At 58.6% G+C, this 21,842-nt stretch overlaps 1 protein-coding gene across 4 annotated transcripts in view; it reads left to right on the forward strand.

The window, feature by feature from the left end:
* Positions 1–10,043: 10,043 nt before the first annotated feature.
* Positions 10,044–21,842, forward strand: part of KCND3 (potassium voltage-gated channel subfamily D member 3) — a 183,458-nt gene continuing 171,659 nt past the window's right edge. The window contains exons 1-2 of one of the 4 annotated variants that reach the window (XM_053655896.1): positions 10,044–10,062; positions 20,247–21,424. In XM_053655896.1, coding sequence (XP_053511871.1) covers positions 20,319–21,424 — 1,106 coding nt within the window. In that variant the 5' untranslated portion in view covers positions 10,044–10,062; positions 20,247–20,318. Of the gene's footprint in view, positions 10,063–13,458; positions 13,614–19,106; positions 19,172–20,246; positions 21,425–21,842 lie in introns of those variants that run through there. The other 3 variants (XM_037152421.2, XM_037152422.2, XM_053655897.1) reach the window with 3 other exon arrangements.

Genomic DNA, 21,842 nt, shown 5'->3' on the forward strand with positions numbered 1-21,842 from the left:
GCACATAATGCCAGGCAAGAGTTTGTTGTCACCGTGTCACTGGTGTTGTCATTAATTCCGTGGTGACGATGACAACAATGACGGTGACGGCCCCAGCCCCTCCTGGCCCTCGTCCATTTCCCTGCTATGAGCACCTCCTTTGCCAGGTGGAGGTGCTCGGCCTGAGGGAGGCGGGAAAGGTGCCCAGGAGGCTGACAAGCTGGGTGACAGTGGTCAGTCCCCTCCTGCTCCAGGGTACAGCCAGAGACCCAGAGGGACTGTACAGGCCACCTGGCAAATGACCTAACAGCTGGCGCTCTAGGGCCTTCACCTGGGCCGGCCAGCTGTGGTCAGCCCGGGGAGTAAGGAGAAGCACCCCCCAGAGTCTCCTTCGCCTACTCATTTTGCCCCGAGGATGCTGAGCCAGTCTGTGGTCTTCAGCCCAAAAGAGCTGTTGGCTTCCCTGAAGGTGGAGCCTCATCCGCCAAATGGGGATAAAACGAAGGCTGACTTCGGAGCAGTGATAGACCTGCTGCTGCAGAGCTGAGGACAAGCTCGGGCCCTGCCTCGACAGCCCGTCTCCTGTGTGGGCTTCGTCTCCCACGTGACTCGGGAGCATCAGAGGGCAGAAATGACCCTTTTTAATGATGCGAGGACTTCAGACCAGGGCTGGGGAAGGGCCACTGGGGCACCTCCAAGGATGGGCTCGTTCAGCCCACAAGCATTTGTCGAGCACCAGTGGCGGTCTGACCATGTGCAGCCCCCAGGGGAGCCAAGACAAACAAGACCCAGGAGTTCAGCTTGGTGACGAAGAGCAACCTCAGAGGAGCCCGCCTTGGTGGGCGGGGTGGGGGAGCATGGCGAGGACGCCGGGGGCAGTGGGGCTGAGCCCCCTCGAGGACTGGCATCTGCGCTGGGCTGAAAGGAGAGGTATATTTTGCCCAGCACAGAGGAAAAGGACTCTGCAGGCAGAGAGAACAGCCGGTGCAAAGAGGGAGTGTGAAAGGGCCTGGTGTGTCTGGGGGAGGTGAGAAGTGTAGGGATGCTGAAGCCCGTGCGTGTGCGTGTGCGCGTGCACATGCGTGTGCTTGTTAGGGCGTCCTGAGGGGGTGGGAAGGAGAATGGCGGAGGGCGAGACCCAAGAGTTACTCTCCCCTCTCATCTCTCCTCCAGGGATCGGCACTCGGCGAGTCAGCCTCTGGATGTCTTGACCTGCTGCGCCGGAAGCTGTCCGGCCCTGTTCTGAAAACTCATGCCCCTCAAACCACAGGAATTGTTGAGCTTGTCTGTGCGAACCCCAGCCTGTTTCTTGGGTCCGAATTCCTCGAAGGTCTCTAGTGTCCCCAGGTGACAGCTTCCTCCAGCCCGGCAGAGCCACTCTGCTTGGAAAGGGCCCTGACAGGGAGGCTTGACCACCGCTCCATCCGGGAAGGGCTGCGCCTCAGTGGGCTCTGCCTGTGTCCCCTGTCCCAGATGGGCGCGGTCACCCACCAGGCAGCACAGCCTGACCTGGGACACTCTGTGCTGCTCCACGTCCAACCAATCAGAGTCCCAGTCGTTTTTATCTCCAGCATATTTTGCTCATGTTCCCTCTTCTCTATGCCTAGTGCACTGCCCAAGCTAAGCCCCTCGTCCCCTTGGTCCTGGGGTGCTGCAACAGCCTGCTATTTGGTCCCCCTGCTTCCCGTCTGGTCCTCCTCCCACCCACCCTCACACTGCTGGGCTGGACAGCTTTTTCAAACCCAGATCTGACTGCAGCCTGGTTTGCCTGGAGCCCTTCCGTGGCCCCTGCAACCTGCAGGCTGCAGTCTAGCTCCTTGGCTGGGTTTCCCCAGCCTCGGCCCCTGCTGTGCCTGCCTCTGGCCTCACACTCTGGCCACACTCTGAGCTCATTCATACCCTGGCATCTTGGTTGTCAGGGCTTCGCTTCATCCCCTCAGTTCTTTGGCTGATTCCTTGTCCTCTTTCCAGACTCAGCTCAGACGTCATCTCCTCCAGAGCATCTTCCCTGAGCCCTCGGGCTGGACCACGTGCTTCCCTCGCTCTCCATCCACACCCACGCCGCACACACTGGCTTTGTCACTGCCCCAGCTGTGTGGCTCTCGCCTCCGATTCTTCCTCTGAGAAATAATAATAGATCTACCCCATGAGCTCAGTTTGAGAATTTGCAACTCTAGCTTCTCTTCACCATACCCCACTCCCGGCCTCAGTGACCCCCAGGTGAGGTTCGGGAAGCCCGACCTCAGTGCAGAGGTCCCAGCAGACGGGGCCTGCGTCTGCCTTGCTCAGCACTGGCTGTTGAGCTCAGTGATGAGGGCATGTTCAGAGAGTATGTGCGAAGTGAATGAATGGTTTAATAAGTGCTTGTTGAGCTAATGTTACTGGATGAAGTCCTACTCATTCAATTTCAATGTTTATTAAATGCCAGACTCCGCTCTAGGGCTCCTCTGCTAATCTTTAGGTGGGATGGGGGCGTGCAGATAAGAAAAAGCATACTCCCTCTCCTGGGTGAAATTGCGCTTGAAGTTGGGACTTGAATTCATTTCAGTAGCAGGTGAACAGGGTGGCATGGGAAGTGAAAGAAATCTTCCCAGGGAAAAACTGCATCGCTCCCCTCACGCGCCCCTCAGCACCATCCCACCGCTGCGAGCTGCCCGGTACTTCACTAAGGAGGCTGTGTTCTCCTTTTCTGGTCCATTTCAGGAATCGGTAGCAAAGAGCCAACCTCTAACATGGAACCTGTATAAGCAAAATAACTCAGGCATCAGCCCAGTTGTCACGCGCCCACCACACGGGGGTCCCAGCATGTCTGGTGGGAGGAGCGCCCGTGAAGCCATCAAGGACAAGAAATTTTCTAACATCTGTAAGTATGTGGTTGTTTGGGCTCCCCCCGGCCTCCCCGCCGAGCCCAGCTGTCTCCGTTCTTTATGACTCCGGGCATGATTTAACACATACACTAAAAAAATGGAAGAACAACTTCTTAAATTTGCAGTAAATGTATTGTTCAATAGATTTGATTTACTAGTTAGGAGCGCTGGAACAGCCGCCGCGGCGATTTATTGCCACTCTGTCTCGGGAGCTGGAGCCCATTGCTTCTGCCTGCTCCGATCTGCATAAAAACAGCCCCTCGAAGGGAAGGCCCACAAGGGCCCTGGCACCAGCATGGGTCGTAACTGCTGCGCCCTGCTCCGCGTGCAGGACCCCTTCTGGGTGATGAGGCCATGGCAGGTAGGAGGTGGGGGCCAGGGGCTTGTCCCATGGACTTCATGGCACTTGCTCTGAGCAGTTGGTTGGGACCAGGCAGCGGAGGTATCTGAGCATCTAGGCCTGTGAGAGGTTTACAGGTGTCCACTCCCCTCTCCGGAGACCCAGAGGAGGAACTGAATGGGTGGAAAGCCTGTGTGTGCACAAATATGCATATGTCTGTGCATGCATGCAAATATACACATGCATGTGCATGGGTATGTGTACGCCTAGAGAGGAACCTAGACACAGTTTAGAGGGGTTCAGATGGGTTAGTCTCTTGAAGAAAACCTCCACAAGATGTCTTTGCTTTTGATTCCTAAAGCAACTGCATCTCCTTCCTCTCCCCTGAGGAAGACTTGGAAGTGTGGAGAGTTCTTTAGCGAGTGGGGCAGATGGCCAAAGGAGACGAGGAGGAGACTGTCCCAAGCTGAGAGGCAGGAAAGGCCTTCAGGCAGACATGTTTCTGAGCCTGGCTCGGCTGAGCAGAGGTGGGGGGAGGGGAGGACGGAGTTTCTGCAGAATGAGCAGCCTGCGAGAACACTCTGGGAGAAGAGAGCCGGCAGCTTACAGACCTGCAGCGCTTCTAGTGTGAGAAAAACACAGGTTCCAGGGGCCCTGGGGTGAACCGTGGGGACGCAGAAGCAGCGAGCACCTGCCAACCCCAGGAGGCCTCCGAGGGGTGTAGATTTGCTCTGGAGTGCGGGCACTTAGAGAAGGGCGTCAACCAAGGCGCGACGTGTTGGGATCCGAGCTTTACAAAGATGGCTTTGTGTGGAAAGTGGGCTGATGTACTGGCCTCCTTGGCTGGGCTTCCATTCCTGGAAAATTCCTTGGGCATCCCTAGTCTGGGCTGGGAAGCACAGCCCTGGGCCCTCGGCTAGCGTCCCGGTGTCTGACGCTTGGCACCTGCACGGGCAGAGCCCAGTGACACAGGCAGCAGGTGCCGTCCACAAGCCCGGCAGGACTCATTCCGTGCGAGGAGGCCACAGCAGAGCCTGTTCCCAGTGAGGACAGGAGGGCCTGCAGACTGGAGCTGGGGGCTGTTTGAGGGAGGCGGGAGCAAAGACCCACGGTCTGGCCAAAGGGAGAGGCCAGTTAGGGCTGAGACAACCTGATCAATGGCGGGACCCCCCTGGTGCTCCCTTGAGCTGCACCCCAGCTTTGCTGTGGGGGTCTGGGGAGAGGTGCCTTGTGAATGCCAGGTCCACGGAAGACAGCCTTGTCCAGTGGGACTCTCTGCGATGACAGAAATGCTCTCTCCCTGTGCTGTCCAGTGGGACAGTTAGTAGCCACGAAATGAGCACTCAAAATGTGGCCAGTGCAATGAGGAGACATATTTAAATTTTTTAATTAATTTCAATTTGGATGAAAATGGCCTTACATCACTAGTGGCTACTGTATTAGACAGCAAAACTCTACAATGCGAGATTGTCACAGACAGTGCGGTCAAGTGCTGGACACGTGGGATTGTTATAAGCGGTTCTTGCTTCTTGTCCCTGAAGGCGGTGTGGTGCGGGGCGAGACTTTGAACTCTGACGTGGCCAGACTCACAGTCTGAAGCCCATCTGTGCCGCCCTATCAGTCAGGGTCGCATCACTGCTGTGACACACACTGCCCAAATGTCGGCGGTTTTACCATCATGAAATAATAGCAAAATAAAACTTTATTTTTTCACGCATTTCACAGTCCGGGAAGAATTGGGACAGGTCTCCGCTCCACACAGTCACCCGGGGAACCAGGCTCCTTCCTTCTGGCCCTTGAGGTTCTCTCGATTCAGCCAGTGGACGCTGAGAGGGAGAGCACGCAGCACGGCCCCGGTGTTTTTAGGGGACTGGCTTATATCACCCTGACAGAGCTTAGCCTCTTGGCCAAACCCACCTGCAAGGGATCCTGGGAAATGCGGTCTAGCTATGCCCATGACAAAGAGAAATTAAGTTTGATCGGCATCCAGCCCATCTCTGCCACAGGCACCTACGAGCTGTGTGATCTTGGGCCTTCATTTTCTCGTCTGTAAGATGGGAGCAAAGGGAGAAAGGGTAAAGGTCAGATGGGAGAGATGCTGAGTCCAGCCGAGAGTCATGAGTAGGGGTCCTGCCCCTCGGTGTGGGTCTCATGTCAGTTGTCGCGTAGCAGCCCTGCCGACACCTGGAGGCACACGGCATGGCACTTTCTGCTTGCCCCCTCCTTTTCAAGGGTGAACTCAGGCAGACGTCAGTAGACCCTTGAACTTGCCTAACCCAAGGGACTACCCCTGGGGCACAAAAGCAGACACTGGCCAAACGTTCTTGGCAGCACGGGGAGAGGTAGAAAGGACATTTTCCCTGCAGGGCGGGTTTTATTGGCCACGAGGAAGGTGCAATTTCTGAAATGCTCGCAGCTGAACTTATAGGACATCTGGAGTTTGCCTCCAAATTCGCTGGGGGGTCGCTGGTGAGCAGGGGAACAGAGAAGACACCGTCGGCTTGAGCTGGTTGATATCGAAGCTGGAGGATGGGTGTATTGTACAGTTCTCTCCTTTGTGTATGTTTGAAGTTTTCCATATGAAAGAATGTTTTTTTAAGACTTTATTTATTTTCAGACAGAGGGGAAGGGAGGGAGAAAGAGAGGGAGAGAAACATCAATGTGTGGTTGCGTCTTGCACACTCCCTAGGAACGTGCCCTGACTGGGAATCGAACCGGCGACCCTTTGGTTTGCAGGCTGGTGCTCGATCCACTGAGCCACACCAGCCACGGCAGGCAGCATTTTTTAAGAGCCATGAGGATTCTTTTTAATGAGGCTTTGCAGAGAAGTCAGAAACCTCTAATGACCTTGCAGTATAGGGACAGCAGCTGGATTGTCTTTGTTTACTTGTTGACTCACCAAAGCAACTGACAGTTTTGCAGCTGGGTATCCTGCAGACCCAGTGAGGCAGAAACAGCCAAGCCAGCCCTGGGCGCTGAAGAAAAAAAAATCACTTGAATACAAGCATTCATAAGCTGTGTCTCTTTACCAAGAGAAGAGTGCTACAAAAAAATGGTGCAGAAATCTCCTTATTACAATGCGTTTGCATTGGCAGGAGACCTGCTGTCCTAGCTACAGAATTCAGAAACAGCCTACCTCGTTTGTGGTTGCATTAATGAGGTCAGGTGTGTGAGTGGACAATGACAGTGGAGTTAGGAAGGGCCTCCTGTCTCCCCCGAACCTCCCCCATTACTCTAACGGGTACCTAAAATCCAATTCTCTTTTATTGCTTTTTCTCAAGGCTGGGTTCTGTTGGAATGTGGTGACTGGACCTCTGGACGGGATAGTCACTTACACTTTAGTTTAAGTGATTTGAGCAGTTCTTTCTGAGGAGGGAGGAATGGGGAGATATAGGCACTTGAAGCTTAAGGCTGCAGAAATGAGGAGCCGCAGGATGGAGAGAGGGGACAACAGAAAAATGTGTTGGCCTGGGGGACTCACGATTTGAAGTCTTAGCAAAATCATGATTTGATTGGTGCTCACTAGTAGGAAATGCCCGGGACACACCAGTGCCCATTAGATAAAGCCAGACCAACACTCACAAAAAAATATGTACAAACTTGTTTGATTTCACTCATTTCCTGAGGTCTCAGTATGAACAATAACCACAGGGAAAGAATTTGAGTGACCTTCCTAAACTTCTTCACAAACAAGCACTGTAAGTGAGCTGTGCCCAAGACTTAAAAGAGCTACTGTCCAACACAGGTAAACTCAGTTACAATATTATAACAGCCTATATTTTGTGTTTCTAATTGCATAAAAGACACACTATATACCTTCTCCAATTTGAGCCTCACAAACCCTATGAGGCAAAGCCATCCACTTACAGGCAAGGAAACTGCAGATCAGAGAAGTAGAGTGGCTTCCCCAAGGTCACACAACTTGTAAATTAAAGTCAAGATCAATACTAGGCAAGAGGGAGGGTTTGGAGCTTCATCGCACCCCATGTTCTCACCCCAAACCCCCATTCTCCCAGGTTTCGTAATGTGGGTTTTACGCCGTTTTAAACTTCCAAGTCCAGCAAGCTGGTGACGTTCTGGGGATGTGGTTGACATCCTGCCAGAAAGGAAATCGTTCTCTGAAAACCAGTCCTGTTCAAGAGCAGAACACTGGCTAGGTCCCCACAGGCGGCATCGGCTGAGGCCCCTTTTGATGGGAAAAGGCTGGAGAAGGGGGGGCTCCAGGGCTCTCTTCATCTAGGATCGGCCCCAAATCGAACATCCTCACCCCACCCCCCTTCGCTGTCCTCAAGCCAGTGCTTAGGATCAATCAGACAGGACCTGGAGGTTGACCAGATGACAAATGTATTGCACACCCTCAATTACACACACTCAAGGGAGCTACGAGAATGAAAGCTGAAATAAATCCCTAACGCAAATTTATCGAGCACCTGAAATGTGCCAAGTACTGAGCTAGCACTTTCAGAGATGGCTGGGAACTGGCCCGTGCCATAAACAGGTTAAAGCCGGGGAGTGAGGCTGCCCTGCAAACAACGAGGGTAAAAAGAACCATGTTTGAGAAATGAGGAAGTCCATGTGGGGAAGTCCAATGGGGGTGGACCGGACCAATAGTCTTATGTGACCTTTGGGCTGGGTATCAAAGGTTTTAGGCCGCGTGGAAGTTTGCTAGGAAGACAGAAGGAAATAGAAAGTGGTAAAGAGTATTTCTGGAAGATGGTACCACATACAAAGGCAAGAAGGTGTGAAAGGCTGCACCTTGGTCAGGTAACAGAGAAGAGGTCTAGGTGCTGGGAAGAAAGGTGAGCGTGTATGGGGAAGAAGGTACGGCCGGAAGGGAAGTGAGAGAGACAACGTGATTGCAACAGGGCTTAGAGTGAATGACCTGCTGCAGAAGGTTGCGGGAGGGGGTGAGATGAACCCAGGGGTGGCGGTGAGCAAAGCTGGAGAGGCACAGAAGCAGCGAGGAAGAGCTCAGGAAGGCACGGTCGGCATTGGAAAGCTTGAAAGGCGTGGCTCCCATCAACTCTCCAGGGAAAAGGGCAGATGAGGAAACAGAGAAGGACGAGGACAGAGCCTGGGGGCACAGGCAAAAGAAGCCACCAGTGGGGAACTCAGCACCTGCAGGCTTTAGCTGCCCTCCTTCAAGTCCTCACTAGCAGAACAGGGAGCCAGTGAGGAGGCATTTTTCGTCTTTCCGGGGCCCGTGTCCCCTTCTCAGCCCCACTTCCTCCTTCCCTTCCCTCCTCTGCCTTCGCCTAGCCTCAACCTCTGGGGGAGCAGAGAGCACCCCCAGGGCTGTGCCTCCCCAGGATCTGCCTGGGTGGGAGCAGGCGTCAGGCTGGCAAAGACCAACTCTCGGAGGGCCCAGTGTGGGCGTCAATTCTGACTGCCTCTCATTCGCTCTAACCGGTCTCTACACATTGTACTGATGAGCCCACGCAGGCCTCCCAAATGGGGTTGGGGGAGCAAGAAGTGGGGGCTCCCCCACACCCTCAGGAAGGGCCAGAAGCATCTGAAGGTTGTGAGAGTTCAGCCATCAGGGCTGCTAATACTGGACAGTACTTGCTGGCATGGTTACCTGGGCGATACCCGGTATGCAACCCCTGGCCCCCCGAGACTGGGGCGAAGCTCTCTGGCACCTCCAACACCACCACCTGCCTCCCCTTGGGAAACAAGAGAAAGCCAAGGCTCCACTCAGCTCTGGAGTTGCTCCGGAAGACTTCACCCGGAGGAAAACTCAGAGGGAACACCCTGCCTGGCTGGGGCACACTGCGCCCCCACCCCACCACCCCACCCACAAGGCCAGACTCGGGAGAGCCCGCCAGAGCCAGGGCAGGAGCAACCTCCCAGGGCAGACCTTGCTGACTGCTGACCCGAAGAGAAAAAAACCAATAGCCCAGGGGGTGGCAAGAGGGAGGGCTCAGAGCTTCACGCTAGGTGCATAGGCTGGGACGCCTCCCCAGGCACCAGCCACTTCCAGGGTTCCCATCCACAAAATGCCGGTGCTATCTATGGTGCAGGGTCCCTGGAGACCCAGCCAGGGGTGCAGAATGTGGGGGCCCCTCCGCCAAAGGTCGCTATGCCAGGACCAATAGAATCCAGGGATTTGCAACGTTCTTTGGATTCCTTGGCGAGCCTTCCCCTACGTGGGCACTCACAGCACCCCCTCCAGTGGGTGGCCTCCTGCATCCCTAGCTGTGTGACCTGGGGAGGGCCACTTAGCCTCTCTGTACCTTGATTCAGTGATCAGGGACTGAGACTAAGTGAATTCTGATGGGCACTGGGTATCCGTTCACACAGCCGCGTGCGGGACTAGGGACAGGATGCGACGGCAGGATCCGATCCAGAGGACACCCAGGCCAAGGGTGGACTCCGGGAGAATGAGTGGCCGCCCCGACTGAGTCCCTCCCGGGTCCCCACTTTCATGAACCTCGCTGCACGTGGGCAGGTAGGTAAGGGAGGGCGGGTCCCTAGGCAGCACCCAGGCACTTACTCCTGCCCCACACAGCTGGCCCCCGGGAAATGCCCCAGGGGCTCTGACTGGTCCAGCCCCCTCCCCCTCCCCCTCCCCACCCCTGTGGCTGTCCCTCTATTCCTTCACCGACAGTCTCTCTTCTGAAGTTTAGGGAATCCACCCATGATTTCACCAAGGCGAACTTGACCCATTGTGGGCTGTGGTGTTTTTATAGTCACGTGCGTGGAGGTGCGCATCTGCCCACGTGTACACAACCCAGCAGACCTGCTCTTCCCCTGGCAGATTTCTCCACACCCGCTGCCCGCACCACCTCAGCCTTGAACAACGACAACCGGCAGCTACATCAGACTCCCCGTGACCAGGCGCCAAGTGCTTTGTCTGTGAGGGTACAATCTCAGAAGGTAGGTGGCACCATTATTGCCATGGCATGGCAGATGGGGAAATCGAGGCACACGGAAGTGACGTGGCTTCCTTGAGATCGAACAGCTAGTGAACAGTAGAAGCAGGTTCCAACCCACTGGAGGTGGAGAGCCCGCAGCCCCCAGGCGGGTGGCCCCACCCTTCCAGCCCCCACCCCACTGTGGGGCCGGAGGCTGAAGTGGGACATCCGCAAGCAGCGAGGGCCGAGGCACAGCTGCAAACCGCCAGCCGAACAGAAGCGCCCCTGGAAAGAGCCACGCAGACTCGCCAGCCCAGCCTGTCAGCCAAGAGGCTGCACACTCAGAGCGGAGCAGGGTCCCCTCCCGGGCCACACAGTGCCGAGCTCTGCCAAAGGCAGCCAGAGCCGCGGGACATGAGAAGGGCCCCACGTGCTCGCAGCTTGGAGAGGACATACACACAGACAACAGTTGTCCGCAGGAACACCGCCTTTAAATAGAAAAGAGCCGGAAATACACCCCGAGCTTGTGCTCGCGCTCTCTCTCTCTCAGTCACACACAGACACACAGACACACACACCACCACGGGGGGGGGGGGCAGCGCAGTGACTGAACAAATGCCTCAGCGGTGTCGGTGGCGAGGGGAGGAAACCTAGTGCCCTGGCAGCTCCTGACTTTCTGTTCCTATTTAAAATGTCTGAATTGGGAGCATCGACAAGTTCCCAAATTAGCTTTTTAAATAGAAGCTGAGAGTTAAAGGAAAAGCGGCCGTGTCATGGGGGAAAAGCTAGTGAAATCCCGGCCAGGCCAGGCCAGAGGCAGAGAGGGGGAAGGGGAGCCAGACAGTGCTGGGAAGAGGCGGTGGAGCGGGGCAGGGCGGGGGCTTGCGGGGGCACGGACTTGCGAGGGGAGGGCCCCCTCCAGCTGCCCAGTCAGGGGACCTCCTTTCTGCCCATCACTTGCTCTCCCTCATTTTCCAGGTCACCCACCTGGTTGCGAGAAAGGCTGGTAAATAAAACCCACACTGGCCCAGAGTAGAAACTCAAGTCCTCCGTAGTTTCCTCTGGACGTTCTCAGCAGAAAGAAGATCATGGCTTAGGGCTCTTTTGCTTAAATGTTGAGATGAAAGCCTGGGAGGAATGGGGCCGGCCGTGTGTGGGGAGGGCAAGTGTCCGAATCAGTGCCCTGTCTTCCAGCAGGGCCACCAGGCGCAGGACCGCAGAGTCCCATCAGCTGACCTCCGGAGGAGAAAGGATGTTCTCCCCTAACTGCTCCCAAAAGCCCCCAAGCTTTGGGGTTACCCAACTGCTGAGCGCCCCCAAGGTGCAAAGCAAAGACAGCAATATACAGGAGTTCAAACCTGGGCAGAAATAAAACACTGGGTTTTAACTCTCCCACACTGGACCTGCGGGTGGAGGGCTGGAGGCCCCTCCTGGACCTGCCCACCCAGCGTCTGAGGGCTCCCAGGGGTCCCAGCGGTTGAGGTGGGCGGTTGGCAGTCCAGTCGAGAGAAAATTAACTCTTCCCCAGAGGGAAGGGAGGTGGGAGCCGCGCCAGGGCCTTCCCTGAATTCTTCCCCCGTTTGCCAGGGAGTGGCAGTGTTGTTAATCATTATTACTGTATGCAAATCAGTATGCAAATCCCACACGGCTCTAGGACTCCAGGCAAATGCTAACACAGCCCACGCCCACCTCTTGAAGGGCCAATTGTGCACCTCGCAGACTGACGCCCTGGAGGGGGCCTTGGGGAGGGTGGGAGGAGGGAATGAGAGAGGGGCTCCTGGCTCCCGCGGGCTACAGGGGCCTGGATCGTAAGGACCTGCCCCATCCCCTCCTCGGGAACAGGGCGCCGGGTTGTCAGGAGCCAGGAGCCCCGTTCCGCACCCGGGAGGCCCAGCTCCAGCCCCTGCCCGCGCTCGCGCAGCGTTTCGAGCACACCCTCCCCCTCATCGCACACTCGGTTCTGTGCTCGGTCTCTCTCTCAGGCACCCACCTCTCCGCACCCAGGACTAGGACCGCTCAAGCCCTGCGTGTCGATCCCTGCGGCCCGGCGCCAGCCCGAGATCCCGGATTCAGGGCATCGGCGCCGGAAACGGGAAAATTTAGAGCCGCGGGTCCGCTCGGCTGGCGGGGACCGAATCCTCCGCGCGCCGCCGGCGCGAGTGTGGGATCCTGGGCCGGACGCCACTCTCCCGGGATGCGCGGGGCTCCGGCGCCGGGCCCTGTGGCACGTGCCGCCCGCCCGCTGGCCGTCCTAGGCCGGGGCACCAGGCACTGGGGACCCATGGGCTTCGGGGACGGACTGAAGGCTTGGGCAGACCCGGGTGGGGAGTTCAGATTCCCGAGTCCAGACTGGAGTCTGGGTCCTGGGTACACGTGGCGGGACGGGAGGGCGAATCCCTACCTTCAGGTGGTGCCCCTTGCGCTCTGGGAGGAGAGCGGCTCTCGCGTGGGGTAAGGACAGAATGTTTCCCACACCCCCGCCCCCCACCCCCGCCCGGTCCAGTCCCAGCACCCCGGGGCTAAGAGCGCCGCGAGCCGGAAAGCTTGCGCGGTGGCGGATTCCACTTCGCCAGGTGGCTGGGCTCGCAGAAACGGCTGGTGTCGCGTGGACAGTCAGTGGGAAAAAGACTCCCAGCCAGGTCTCCACATACCCCACGCGCACACACACTGGCTCTCCCGGCCGCGTCTTCCCGGGCCCCCACCATACACGCCCCCGAGCTCTCACCCACGCCTACACCGCGCTCCACCCCCACCCCCAAGCAGAGCTCACCTTGCCACGCTCACCCCTGTGCCCACCCTCAGCGGCACACGCGCTCACACCCGCGTCCGCACACCCCGCCACCTCCAGGCACACCCTAGGATTCCTCCAGTCGCCCCGGGAGCCGCACCAGGATCTGCCTCCCCTCTGCGGCCCCTGCCCCCGCTCACGCGCGCGCCCCTCTACACACACACACACACACACACACACGCACGCACTCACACCCTTGCGCGGGGAGTCACTCCCCCTCACACGCCCTCGCCCTGGGCACCCTTCCGCCGCGAGCCTCGGGGTCCTCCCCATCTCGCTCTCTGCTGCCTGGCGGCCCCGCGCTCCCGAGCCGGGCCCGAGCCGCTCTCCAGCGGGGATCGGTCGGGAGCCCAGGGCGCAGTCTCGCAGCCTCCCCCGGACTGTTCTCTCCGCCCCGCCCGCGCCGCGCCCCCGCCGCCTCCCCCTTCAGGAGAGGGACCTCGCCAGGCAGCCCGTGGCCCGCCGGGCTCCGCTCCGCGCGGCGCCGGCAGCGGCGGGGGCAGGGAGCGAGCGAGGGTAGCCGCGAGCCCGCGAGCCCGAGAGCGGGGCGGCGAGGCGGGGAGGGGACGCGCGGCGGAACCGGGGCTGGGGCGGCGGGGGAGGGAGGGGCCCACGGACAGACGGACGCACCAGCGGACGGAGCGAGGGAGGGAGCGAGACTTCGCCTGCGAGGAGGCGGCTGCCGGGCGCTCCCCCGCGCTGCTGGGCGCTCCGCGCCTCCGCGGCCCCCTGCCGGAGCTCCCTCGCGCGCTCGGGGCGCGGGGCCCGGACTTGCTTCGCCGAAGGTAAGAGGGACGCGACCGAGCCTTCTGGAGCCAGGAAGTGTAAGGAGCGCGGCTCCCACGCCTGTTGCTCCAGCTGCCCACGCGGCACCCTCCCACTCCCGAGCCCGGGTGGGTGGGCGCCCGGGCGCCGGAAGGGTTGGGGGTGGGGCCGGCACCGCGGGGGAGCAGGCAGCCGGCCCGGGGGCGTCGGTTCCCTCGGGCTGCGGAGCCACCTCTTGGCAGCGGGGCGAGAGGAGGCTGGGGGCTGGGGGTGTGAGCCTCTGCCCTCTTTCCATTGGCCTGCCTTCCCTCGGGGCGCCAGAGGCAGCGCCCCGGGATCCGGCGGCAGGCGGCGACGGCTGGCTCGGTCCCCCCGCTCTTCGTGAGCCGAGGAGAGAAATGGCCGAGGTCGGAAGCAGGGAGCAGTTTGGGGCGCTTCGCAAAGTTCTCCAGCCCGGGGAGCCGGCGGTGTGCCTGCCAGCGGCTGGGGGCCCGCGCAGCCGGTCCTGCCCGACGCCGCGTCTGCCCTGCGAGCTCCGGGAAGGGCCTCTGAGGGCCAGCGCGGCCCGGGGAGGGGGTCGAAAGACTCACTTTGCGAGGTGTTTACACTGAGGATAAGGCGCGGAAGGGACTGGGCAGAGAAGTTACCTGGAATCAACTGAATTCCTGCACTTGCTTAGTGTTGACATTTGAACCAGGTCCAAGATGTCCTGCTTTTTTTTATCCCGGGCAGCCGTGACATGTCAGCAACAGGCTGAGGTTCCGGACCTGGAACCTTATAGCAAAGGCTCCGTTGTGTTTCTTAAGAGGGCGTCTGAACTTTCTCATCGTCCTAGGCACAACGCTGTCTGTTTATAAGATCCTGCACGGGTTGCTATAGGATTGCATGTGGGTATTTCGCATGAATGTGTGCGAGGGTTAAATTTACGCCTTATTTACCGTTTCTTAAAGGGCACCTGGGTGATTTAAGCCTGGAGGAAGGGGGCCGGGGCGTGCACGAATTCAGTGCAAAGCGTGTGTACATTTCCCCATGTGGACATGTTGGCACACGGTCAGGAATCGATGTGCTTATCTTTCCTGTCACTACTTGAATGCAACAAAATGCAAATACACAAGAGGCCCCCAGAGGAAGCAGGATTAGGAGCGTCGTCTTCCCTTTTGCTGTTGGGGAGGCTGGAAATAAACACCAGTCCAGGAAAAGTGCCCTGGTCAGCCTAGAAGCAGCACCGTGGGAGAAGGGGGGACCTGTGCATTTGTCCCGTATCCGCACCCCTATGATCCCAGCGTGGCACCCCCGCAGTCTCATGCCTGCCCAAACCTGCCCTGTGGGCACAGGACACCGCTCCCTGGGTCGTCAGGACCCGCCCCTCCCCCCGGACTGGCCCCCTTCTGGGCTGGGCCACGTGATAGAAAATTGTGGGAAGTAAAAGTCTCCAGAGAGGCTCTGCGCCCCCAGCGCTCTGCCGAGGTCGCCAGAGGGCAGAGCTCGGTGATGTGACATTTTCACTGCCTGGAGCCTGTCCCCAGGTTAGGCGTCAATGCCCAGGACGGGCTGCCTGCTCGCCTTGCCCACGGTTGGCCCCTCTCCCTCCCAAACAGAAGCTGTTAAACAGCCGACTTTTGACAGCAGGGGACCTTCGGTCTCCCTTTTCCAGGACTTTTTTTTTTTTTTTTTGCTTTTGTCATTTCAGCACTCACCTGCTTTAAATGTCTCTTCCCTGGCCTGCCCCCACCCCCCATCTTTCCCACTGTCAAACTCTTCTGCCAAAAAACAAAAATAGCTTCAGATTTTTCATTTGTAAGGCGTCCACGTCCTAGTAAAACCTTGGCATTTGAGGCGTGTGCCGTGCCATTGGCTGGAAATGGGGCCGCACCGCTGTGCCTGCTGTAGGAATCCGTACCCAGGTCGGCTCCGGGAGGTGCTGGTGCCCACCGGGGCCCGAGCTGCAGTGACAGCCACCCAGCAGCCCTACTTGGATTGGCCGTGCCTTCAGGGCTGTGTGGAGGGTGGCTCCCGTGGCCGGGGGCATGGTGTCCGGTGGGGCACTGTTCCTCTCCTTTCTAGCCCTGGACCCTACCCCGCCCGGACACACACACACACACACACACACACCCAGAAACTAGCAGTGGGTAATTGCTCCCCCCACTTTTTTTGGAACCTTTTATCAGGGGGATAGGGCTTGAGTCTCTAGAGTCAGCCTGGCTCTTTCCTGCCCTTCATTGGGAGGATTGTCCTGAATTACAGCACAGGGTAAATAAAGATTTGGCCTTGGGACCAGAGGCCTCAATGACAGGGAGGGGTTGTGTTTCCCTCCCCAGCTCTCAGTCATTCGCCTGAAAGCAGCTGGGAAAAGGCCCGTGGCCCTTGGGGAAGAGGAGGATGGCCAGGACGGAACAGCAAGGGGATGGGGGCTCGGCTGGGCAGGGGCAGGACCAGGCGCTGGGTCTCGGGAGTGGAGGGGAGGCGGCGTCAGAAGAATGGCAGGACAGGCATCGTCCTCTCGGGTGCAGAACTGCAGTGTCCGGCCCAAGCAGGACGCCACGGGGTGCCTCCTGGCCCAGCGTTCTCTTACTCTCTGACACTCAAATCCCCTGAAGGCCCTGCCTCTCTGAGCTCCATTCTGGGATAAAGCAGAGAGGGCTGTTTAAGGGTCAGAGGTTGAGGGCCCTGAGTCTGAGGGCCCTCCTTTGCCCTCCAGGGGTGCAGTGGGTGGACCGGGCCTCCCACAGCCTTGGGTTCTGAGTGATGCAGGTTCTGTGCCCTGTTCTGGGCACCAGCCTCATCATGAATTCCCAGAACTGCCTTTGCTAAGAAGAGGCTCCAGCTACCTCCAACCCCGCAGCAACAAACCCCGATGCTCCGCTCCCCGCTTTGCACGGGTGACAGTTTTGAAGAGGTCCCACTGAGCCCTAAGTTACAGCCTGGGGATCCTGGAACCAGGGTGACCACCGCCAACAGGCTCCTTGTCACCTTCTTGTCCAGTTCTCCGATTTTACGGGAGAGGGGAGCTGTGCGGCCCAGAGGGTGACAGGAACTTGCTTTCACACATTCACATAGAACTGACACTGGCGTGCAGGGCTTCTCGAGCCCGTGTTCTTGGCCACCCGGGACTGGGCAAGCCGAGCCCCTGACCCACCCTCTCCTGGGGGAGCATCGGGCCCTGGCCACACCTCGGTCAGGGACACCATTTGGCGGTGAGCTGATCAACGGCCTGTGGGGAAATCGTCAACTACTGGAAACCCCGAACTGAGCCACTGAGAGGGAACTTCTGGGTCTCAGTCTCCTTACCCTAAAACTTGGGGGTGGAAATGCCCACGTCAGGGAATTTTTGTGGAGATAAATGCAATCCGAATTACAAAAGTACCTGAGACAGGATCCGGGGCATTGGCAGTGCTTAGTCAATGTCAACTACGTCGGAGCTGGAGTTGTCTGTGACGGAGGCTGACATCGGGGGCTCGCTTCCCAGACCCCTTGCTCCTCAGATCTCACCCAGCTGAGCATGGGCGGAGGGCGACACAGGCCCCCAGCAGGCCTCGGGAGCGACCGGGTGCACTTCTTGACCATGAAAAACGCTCACGGCGTGTCCCCGAATCTCCCAGCAGGGGCAGGTGGGTTGCCCGCTGCTGCGGATGAATGACCCCGTTCTTCCCTCCGTTCCTGGAACCAAGGGCTCGTCAGTCCTGTGCCGTCTTTCTGATTCCCTCAGTGGTGACATTCATCGGGGACGTCCGTGTCACGCCTGTTGTCTTCTGTGGCATCTGAATCAACCTCCCTTATGAGGAGCAGAGGCACCTGTGAATGTTGCCTTTTGCATGCAGATGGGGAAACTGAGGCAGAGGTCGGCGCCTTGAGAAAACTCGGCTGAGGGCACAGTCGGTCAGAGGCACGTCAGTTGGATTCTTTTGATCCAGGTCTGTCCTCAAAGAGTTTAGTGTTGGCTTGGAGGGGTCGGGCCCACCTTCGAAAACCTCTGGAAGGCTCTAGCAAGACAGGGAGAGCAGCCGACAGCGCGCACACAACGTCTGTGACAGTGGCTGGCGGTTGGAGCTCACGGCCTGAGCACCCCGGCTGCGCTGTGCTCCCTCCTGGGTCGTCCAGTGACAGCGGGGGCAGCCTGGCCTTTGCACCGAAGGAGCACGTTGAGACTGCCTGGGTTTACACCTCTCTGCCCACTTGTTGCATCAGTTAGTACGTCTCCTCATGCTTTGTCTTGCTCATCTGCAAAATGGGGACAAGGGCAGTGGCTGTTGGTGGGGTCAGCTGAGATGGCGCGGGTAAGCATGGGGTGCGGTGCCTGGCTGCAGTCAGGCCTTGGGAGGTCTCCACTGCTGTTCTCCTTGCAGGGCCCTGGGGCTGCACTGCCGTGGGGTGGGCGCAGGCTGCTTGCTGGCAGCAGGGCGCCTGTTCAACCGCTTCCTGGCCCCTGTGTCTCAGGCTCTTGCTCCTGGGGCTGCTGTGAGCGTGGTCTGCAGGAGGCAGCGCAGTGCCCAGCCTATAGCAGCTGCTTGGTCACTGTTAGCTATGGTTATTAGTAAGACTCGCTGAAAGCATCTGTAATCCTGGCCAGAGGGTGATGGGTGCTAGAAAAGAGGGGGGAACAGGGTTGGGAGCCCAAAAGAGGCGAGAGTTTCATGGTGGGGAGCGTCACCGCCAGGGTGCGGGCCGGGTGGGTCTCTGAAAGGAGGGCTGAAGGGGAACGATGTAGCCAAGAGAAGGAAGAGGGCCTGGAGACCGAGCCCCATGAGGCCTGTCTGGGAGCCGGCCTGTGATCTCGCTGCTGGAGGCTTGGCTGGGTGCATGGGACGTGGCGATGGAGTGACGAGCTAGGATCCGACTGTGGAAATGCTGGGAGGCTGGGCCAAGGGGCGTGGGTTTGATTTTGTAGGCTGTGGGGAAAGGCAGCATCAGAACCTTGCTTTAGGGAGATGACTCGGGGCAGAAGAGATTTCTGGGGAACAGGAGAAATGAGCTTGGGGGTTGGTGAAGATCAGCAGGCCTGGGAGGAGGGGCCTGAGGGAGCTGGGGCTTAATGGGGGCAGTAAGAGCCATTGTCTCATTATTTGGCAACTCAGTGAGTGAAGCAATGCAGAAGGTGGTCGAGGTGACAGGCTGGGGTCAGGGATGTCCAGAGCAAAGGGGGAAGAGCAGCTTCCGACAAGGAGGGAGATCCGGGTTGATGATGTCCAGTTTCACAGGCATCCAGGGGGGACCGGCCAGTGGCAGCTCAGCAGGGGGAGGAGGTAGAGGTCTGGCAACCCCAGCAGGGCTGGGAGTCAGGGAAGGAAGCGGGGCTGCCAGGCAGAGGCGAGGCTCCAATCCCATTAGAAGACTCACTTCTGCCTCATTTCTTTAAACACAGAGCCACAGCAACTGCGTTCCAGAGGGTCCCAGAATTCTGAGTCAGGGCTGGTTCTGAGTGATCACTTTAGGATTCGTGAACGCCAGCGTGTGAACCCCAAACAGTTGCCCGTCGCCGCTGCGTGCGTTTCTGTGTCACCACATGTCTCTCTGCAGATGGTGTGCATTTGGGGATTGCAGAGTCATCTCACTATCGTCTTTAAAAGGCAGATCTGGGGAGGTAAATCTGTTTCCCAAAGCCAGATAGAATTCTCCGTGCCATCGTGCCCTCCATCCGGGCAGGCGATGGGAGCTGCGTGTGCAGGGAGACTGGGAGAGCGGTGGGCCCAGCCCGGGGGGAGCCGTGGAGGGTGGGCTGGGCCAGGTGAACCAGGCTGGCAGGGGAGAGAGTGTGGTTACATAACCCAAGGGAGCGAAGGCTGGTGGGCAGATGGAGACAGAAGGCGAGGAATGTGGAGATGGCAGTGAGCGTGGATCCATCCGCTTCCTCGGGGAGGGAGAGGGACAACGCATGAAAGGCAGGTGACCGAGAACCAAGGGCCCCTTTACGAGGTGGGGAAGGGACGTTGCCTCGCCTCCTGGCCTTTCCTGTGTCTTTCTGTCGTGGCCTTGAGGGCGGCCACTGCACACTAGGTTGCTGGGTGTCCCAGAAAGGAGCATTCCACTGGGGACAGCCTTCTTCGTTGGACTTGGGGACAGAGCTCCAGCGGCCCCAGGCCCACGGGAGCCCCCTGCCATCTCAGAACTTTCCAGGCCTGGGCGAGCCCAGCCTCCTCCTCACTGGTGAGGAGCAGAAAGAATGTGTTTACCTGATCTCCTGCACCCACACCCCATTCCTGATTACCCTGGTGGGTGAAGAGTGAAATAAAAATTAGCATGTTTATCCCACTTCGAAATTCGTTTAATGAGAACTCATTTACCCTCTCCCAATTTAAACTCGTAAGAACGCCATAACCTTTCAGAGCTCATTATTTCCCGGGGCCTTCCCACATCTTCCTGCTAAAGAGGCTTCCCCTCCACGTGTTCCTGAGTCCTCCGGGAACCTGACAATCTGGCAGGCAGTCAACAACATCTGGTGATCCCACTCAGCCACACTGCCCCGTGCTAGGTGCCCTCCTACAGGGGAGGACAGAAGAGTCAAGTCCTCTGTCCCGGGTGGTGATTTCGATTTAACTCATTTGTGTGCAAGACAGAGGTTGTTTCCCCCACCAGTGACCCTTCCCTGTGCCCCACAACCCACCTGGATGTCAATCACCGACTCACCGGGTTCTCCGTTCTCTCTTCCCGTCCCCCAGGGGTCGCTGAACTAAGTCCAAGCTGTTGTGCACCGTGTCTGCGCAGGCGCACGCCCGAGACCTGGAGTCACCATGGCGGCAGGAGTGGCAGCTTGGCTGCCTTTTGCGCGGGCGGCGGCCATCGGCTGGATGCCGGTGGCCAACTGCCCCATGCCCCTGGCCCCGGCCGACAAGAACAAGCGGCAGGACGAACTGATCGTGCTCAACGTGAGCGGGCGCAGGTTCCAGACCTGGCGGACCACGCTGGAGCGCTACCCGGACACGCTGCTGGGCAGCACAGAGAAGGAATTCTTCTTCAACGAGGACACCAAGGAGTACTTCTTTGACCGGGACCCCGAGGTGTTCCGCTGCGTGCTCAACTTCTACCGCACGGGGAAGCTGCACTACCCGCGCTACGAGTGCATCTCGGCCTACGACGACGAGCTGGCCTTCTACGGCATCCTGCCCGAGATCATCGGCGACTGCTGCTACGAGGAGTACAAGGACCGCAAGCGGGAGAACGCCGAGCGGCTCATGGACGACAACGACTCGGAGAACAACCAGGAGTCCATGCCCTCGCTCAGCTTCCGCCAGACCATGTGGCGGGCCTTCGAGAACCCGCACACCAGCACGCTGGCCTTGGTCTTCTACTACGTGACCGGCTTCTTCATCGCCGTCTCGGTCATCACCAACGTGGTGGAGACGGTGCCGTGCGGCACGGTGCCCGGCAGCAAGGAGCTGCCGTGCGGCGAGCGCTACTCCGTGGCCTTCTTTTGTTTGGACACGGCCTGCGTCATGATCTTCACCGTGGAGTACCTGCTGCGGCTCTTCGCCGCGCCCAGCCGCTACCGCTTCATCCGCAGCGTCATGAGCATCATCGACGTGGTGGCCATTATGCCCTACTACATCGGCCTGGTCATGACCAACAACGAGGACGTGTCGGGCGCCTTCGTCACGCTGCGCGTCTTCCGCGTCTTCCGGATCTTCAAGTTCTCGCGGCACTCGCAGGGCCTGCGGATCCTGGGCTACACGCTTAAGAGCTGTGCCTCGGAGCTCGGCTTCCTCCTCTTCTCCCTCACCATGGCCATCATCATCTTCGCCACTGTGATGTTTTACGCCGAGAAGGGCTCCTCCGCCAGCAAGTTCACGAGCATCCCCGCCTCCTTTTGGTACACCATCGTCACCATGACCACACTGGGGTAAGTGCGCGCCGGTGGCCCTGAGCAGGGCCAGCTGGATGGGGGCGGCGCAGCCCCGGATGGTGTCAGGCGTGGGCGGGGGGGGGGCAGCGGTGATTGTCCCACTTGTGTGGGCCAGGGAGGTGGCCTCATCAGAGGCACGTGACTGATTTGTTTGGAGGCCATGGCTTGCTCCAAATTGAGCTTTCTTTTGGTGTGTTTTATAAAACTTAGAAAGTTAAGTCACTGTTTCTTTTTTCGGCCACGCATTCTGTGCATGTGCGTGGAGAGCGATCGCTGCATCTTTATCGGCATCTGTGCAGGGAAGGGAGAGAAACGGGGTGGCAACTGGGGAGGTGCAGGGCAGTGTCATTCAGGGAGAGTTGCCGAGACGGCACAGATTTCCGTTAACAGAAGACACCCAGAACACGCCTTTGGG

Source organism: Artibeus jamaicensis, unplaced genomic scaffold, assembly GCF_021234435.1.
Source record: "Artibeus jamaicensis isolate MK-2021 breed Jamaican fruit bat unplaced genomic scaffold, CSHL_Jam_final scaffold_1689, whole genome shotgun sequence".
Lineage (NCBI taxonomy): Eukaryota > Metazoa > Chordata > Mammalia > Chiroptera > Phyllostomidae > Artibeus > Artibeus jamaicensis.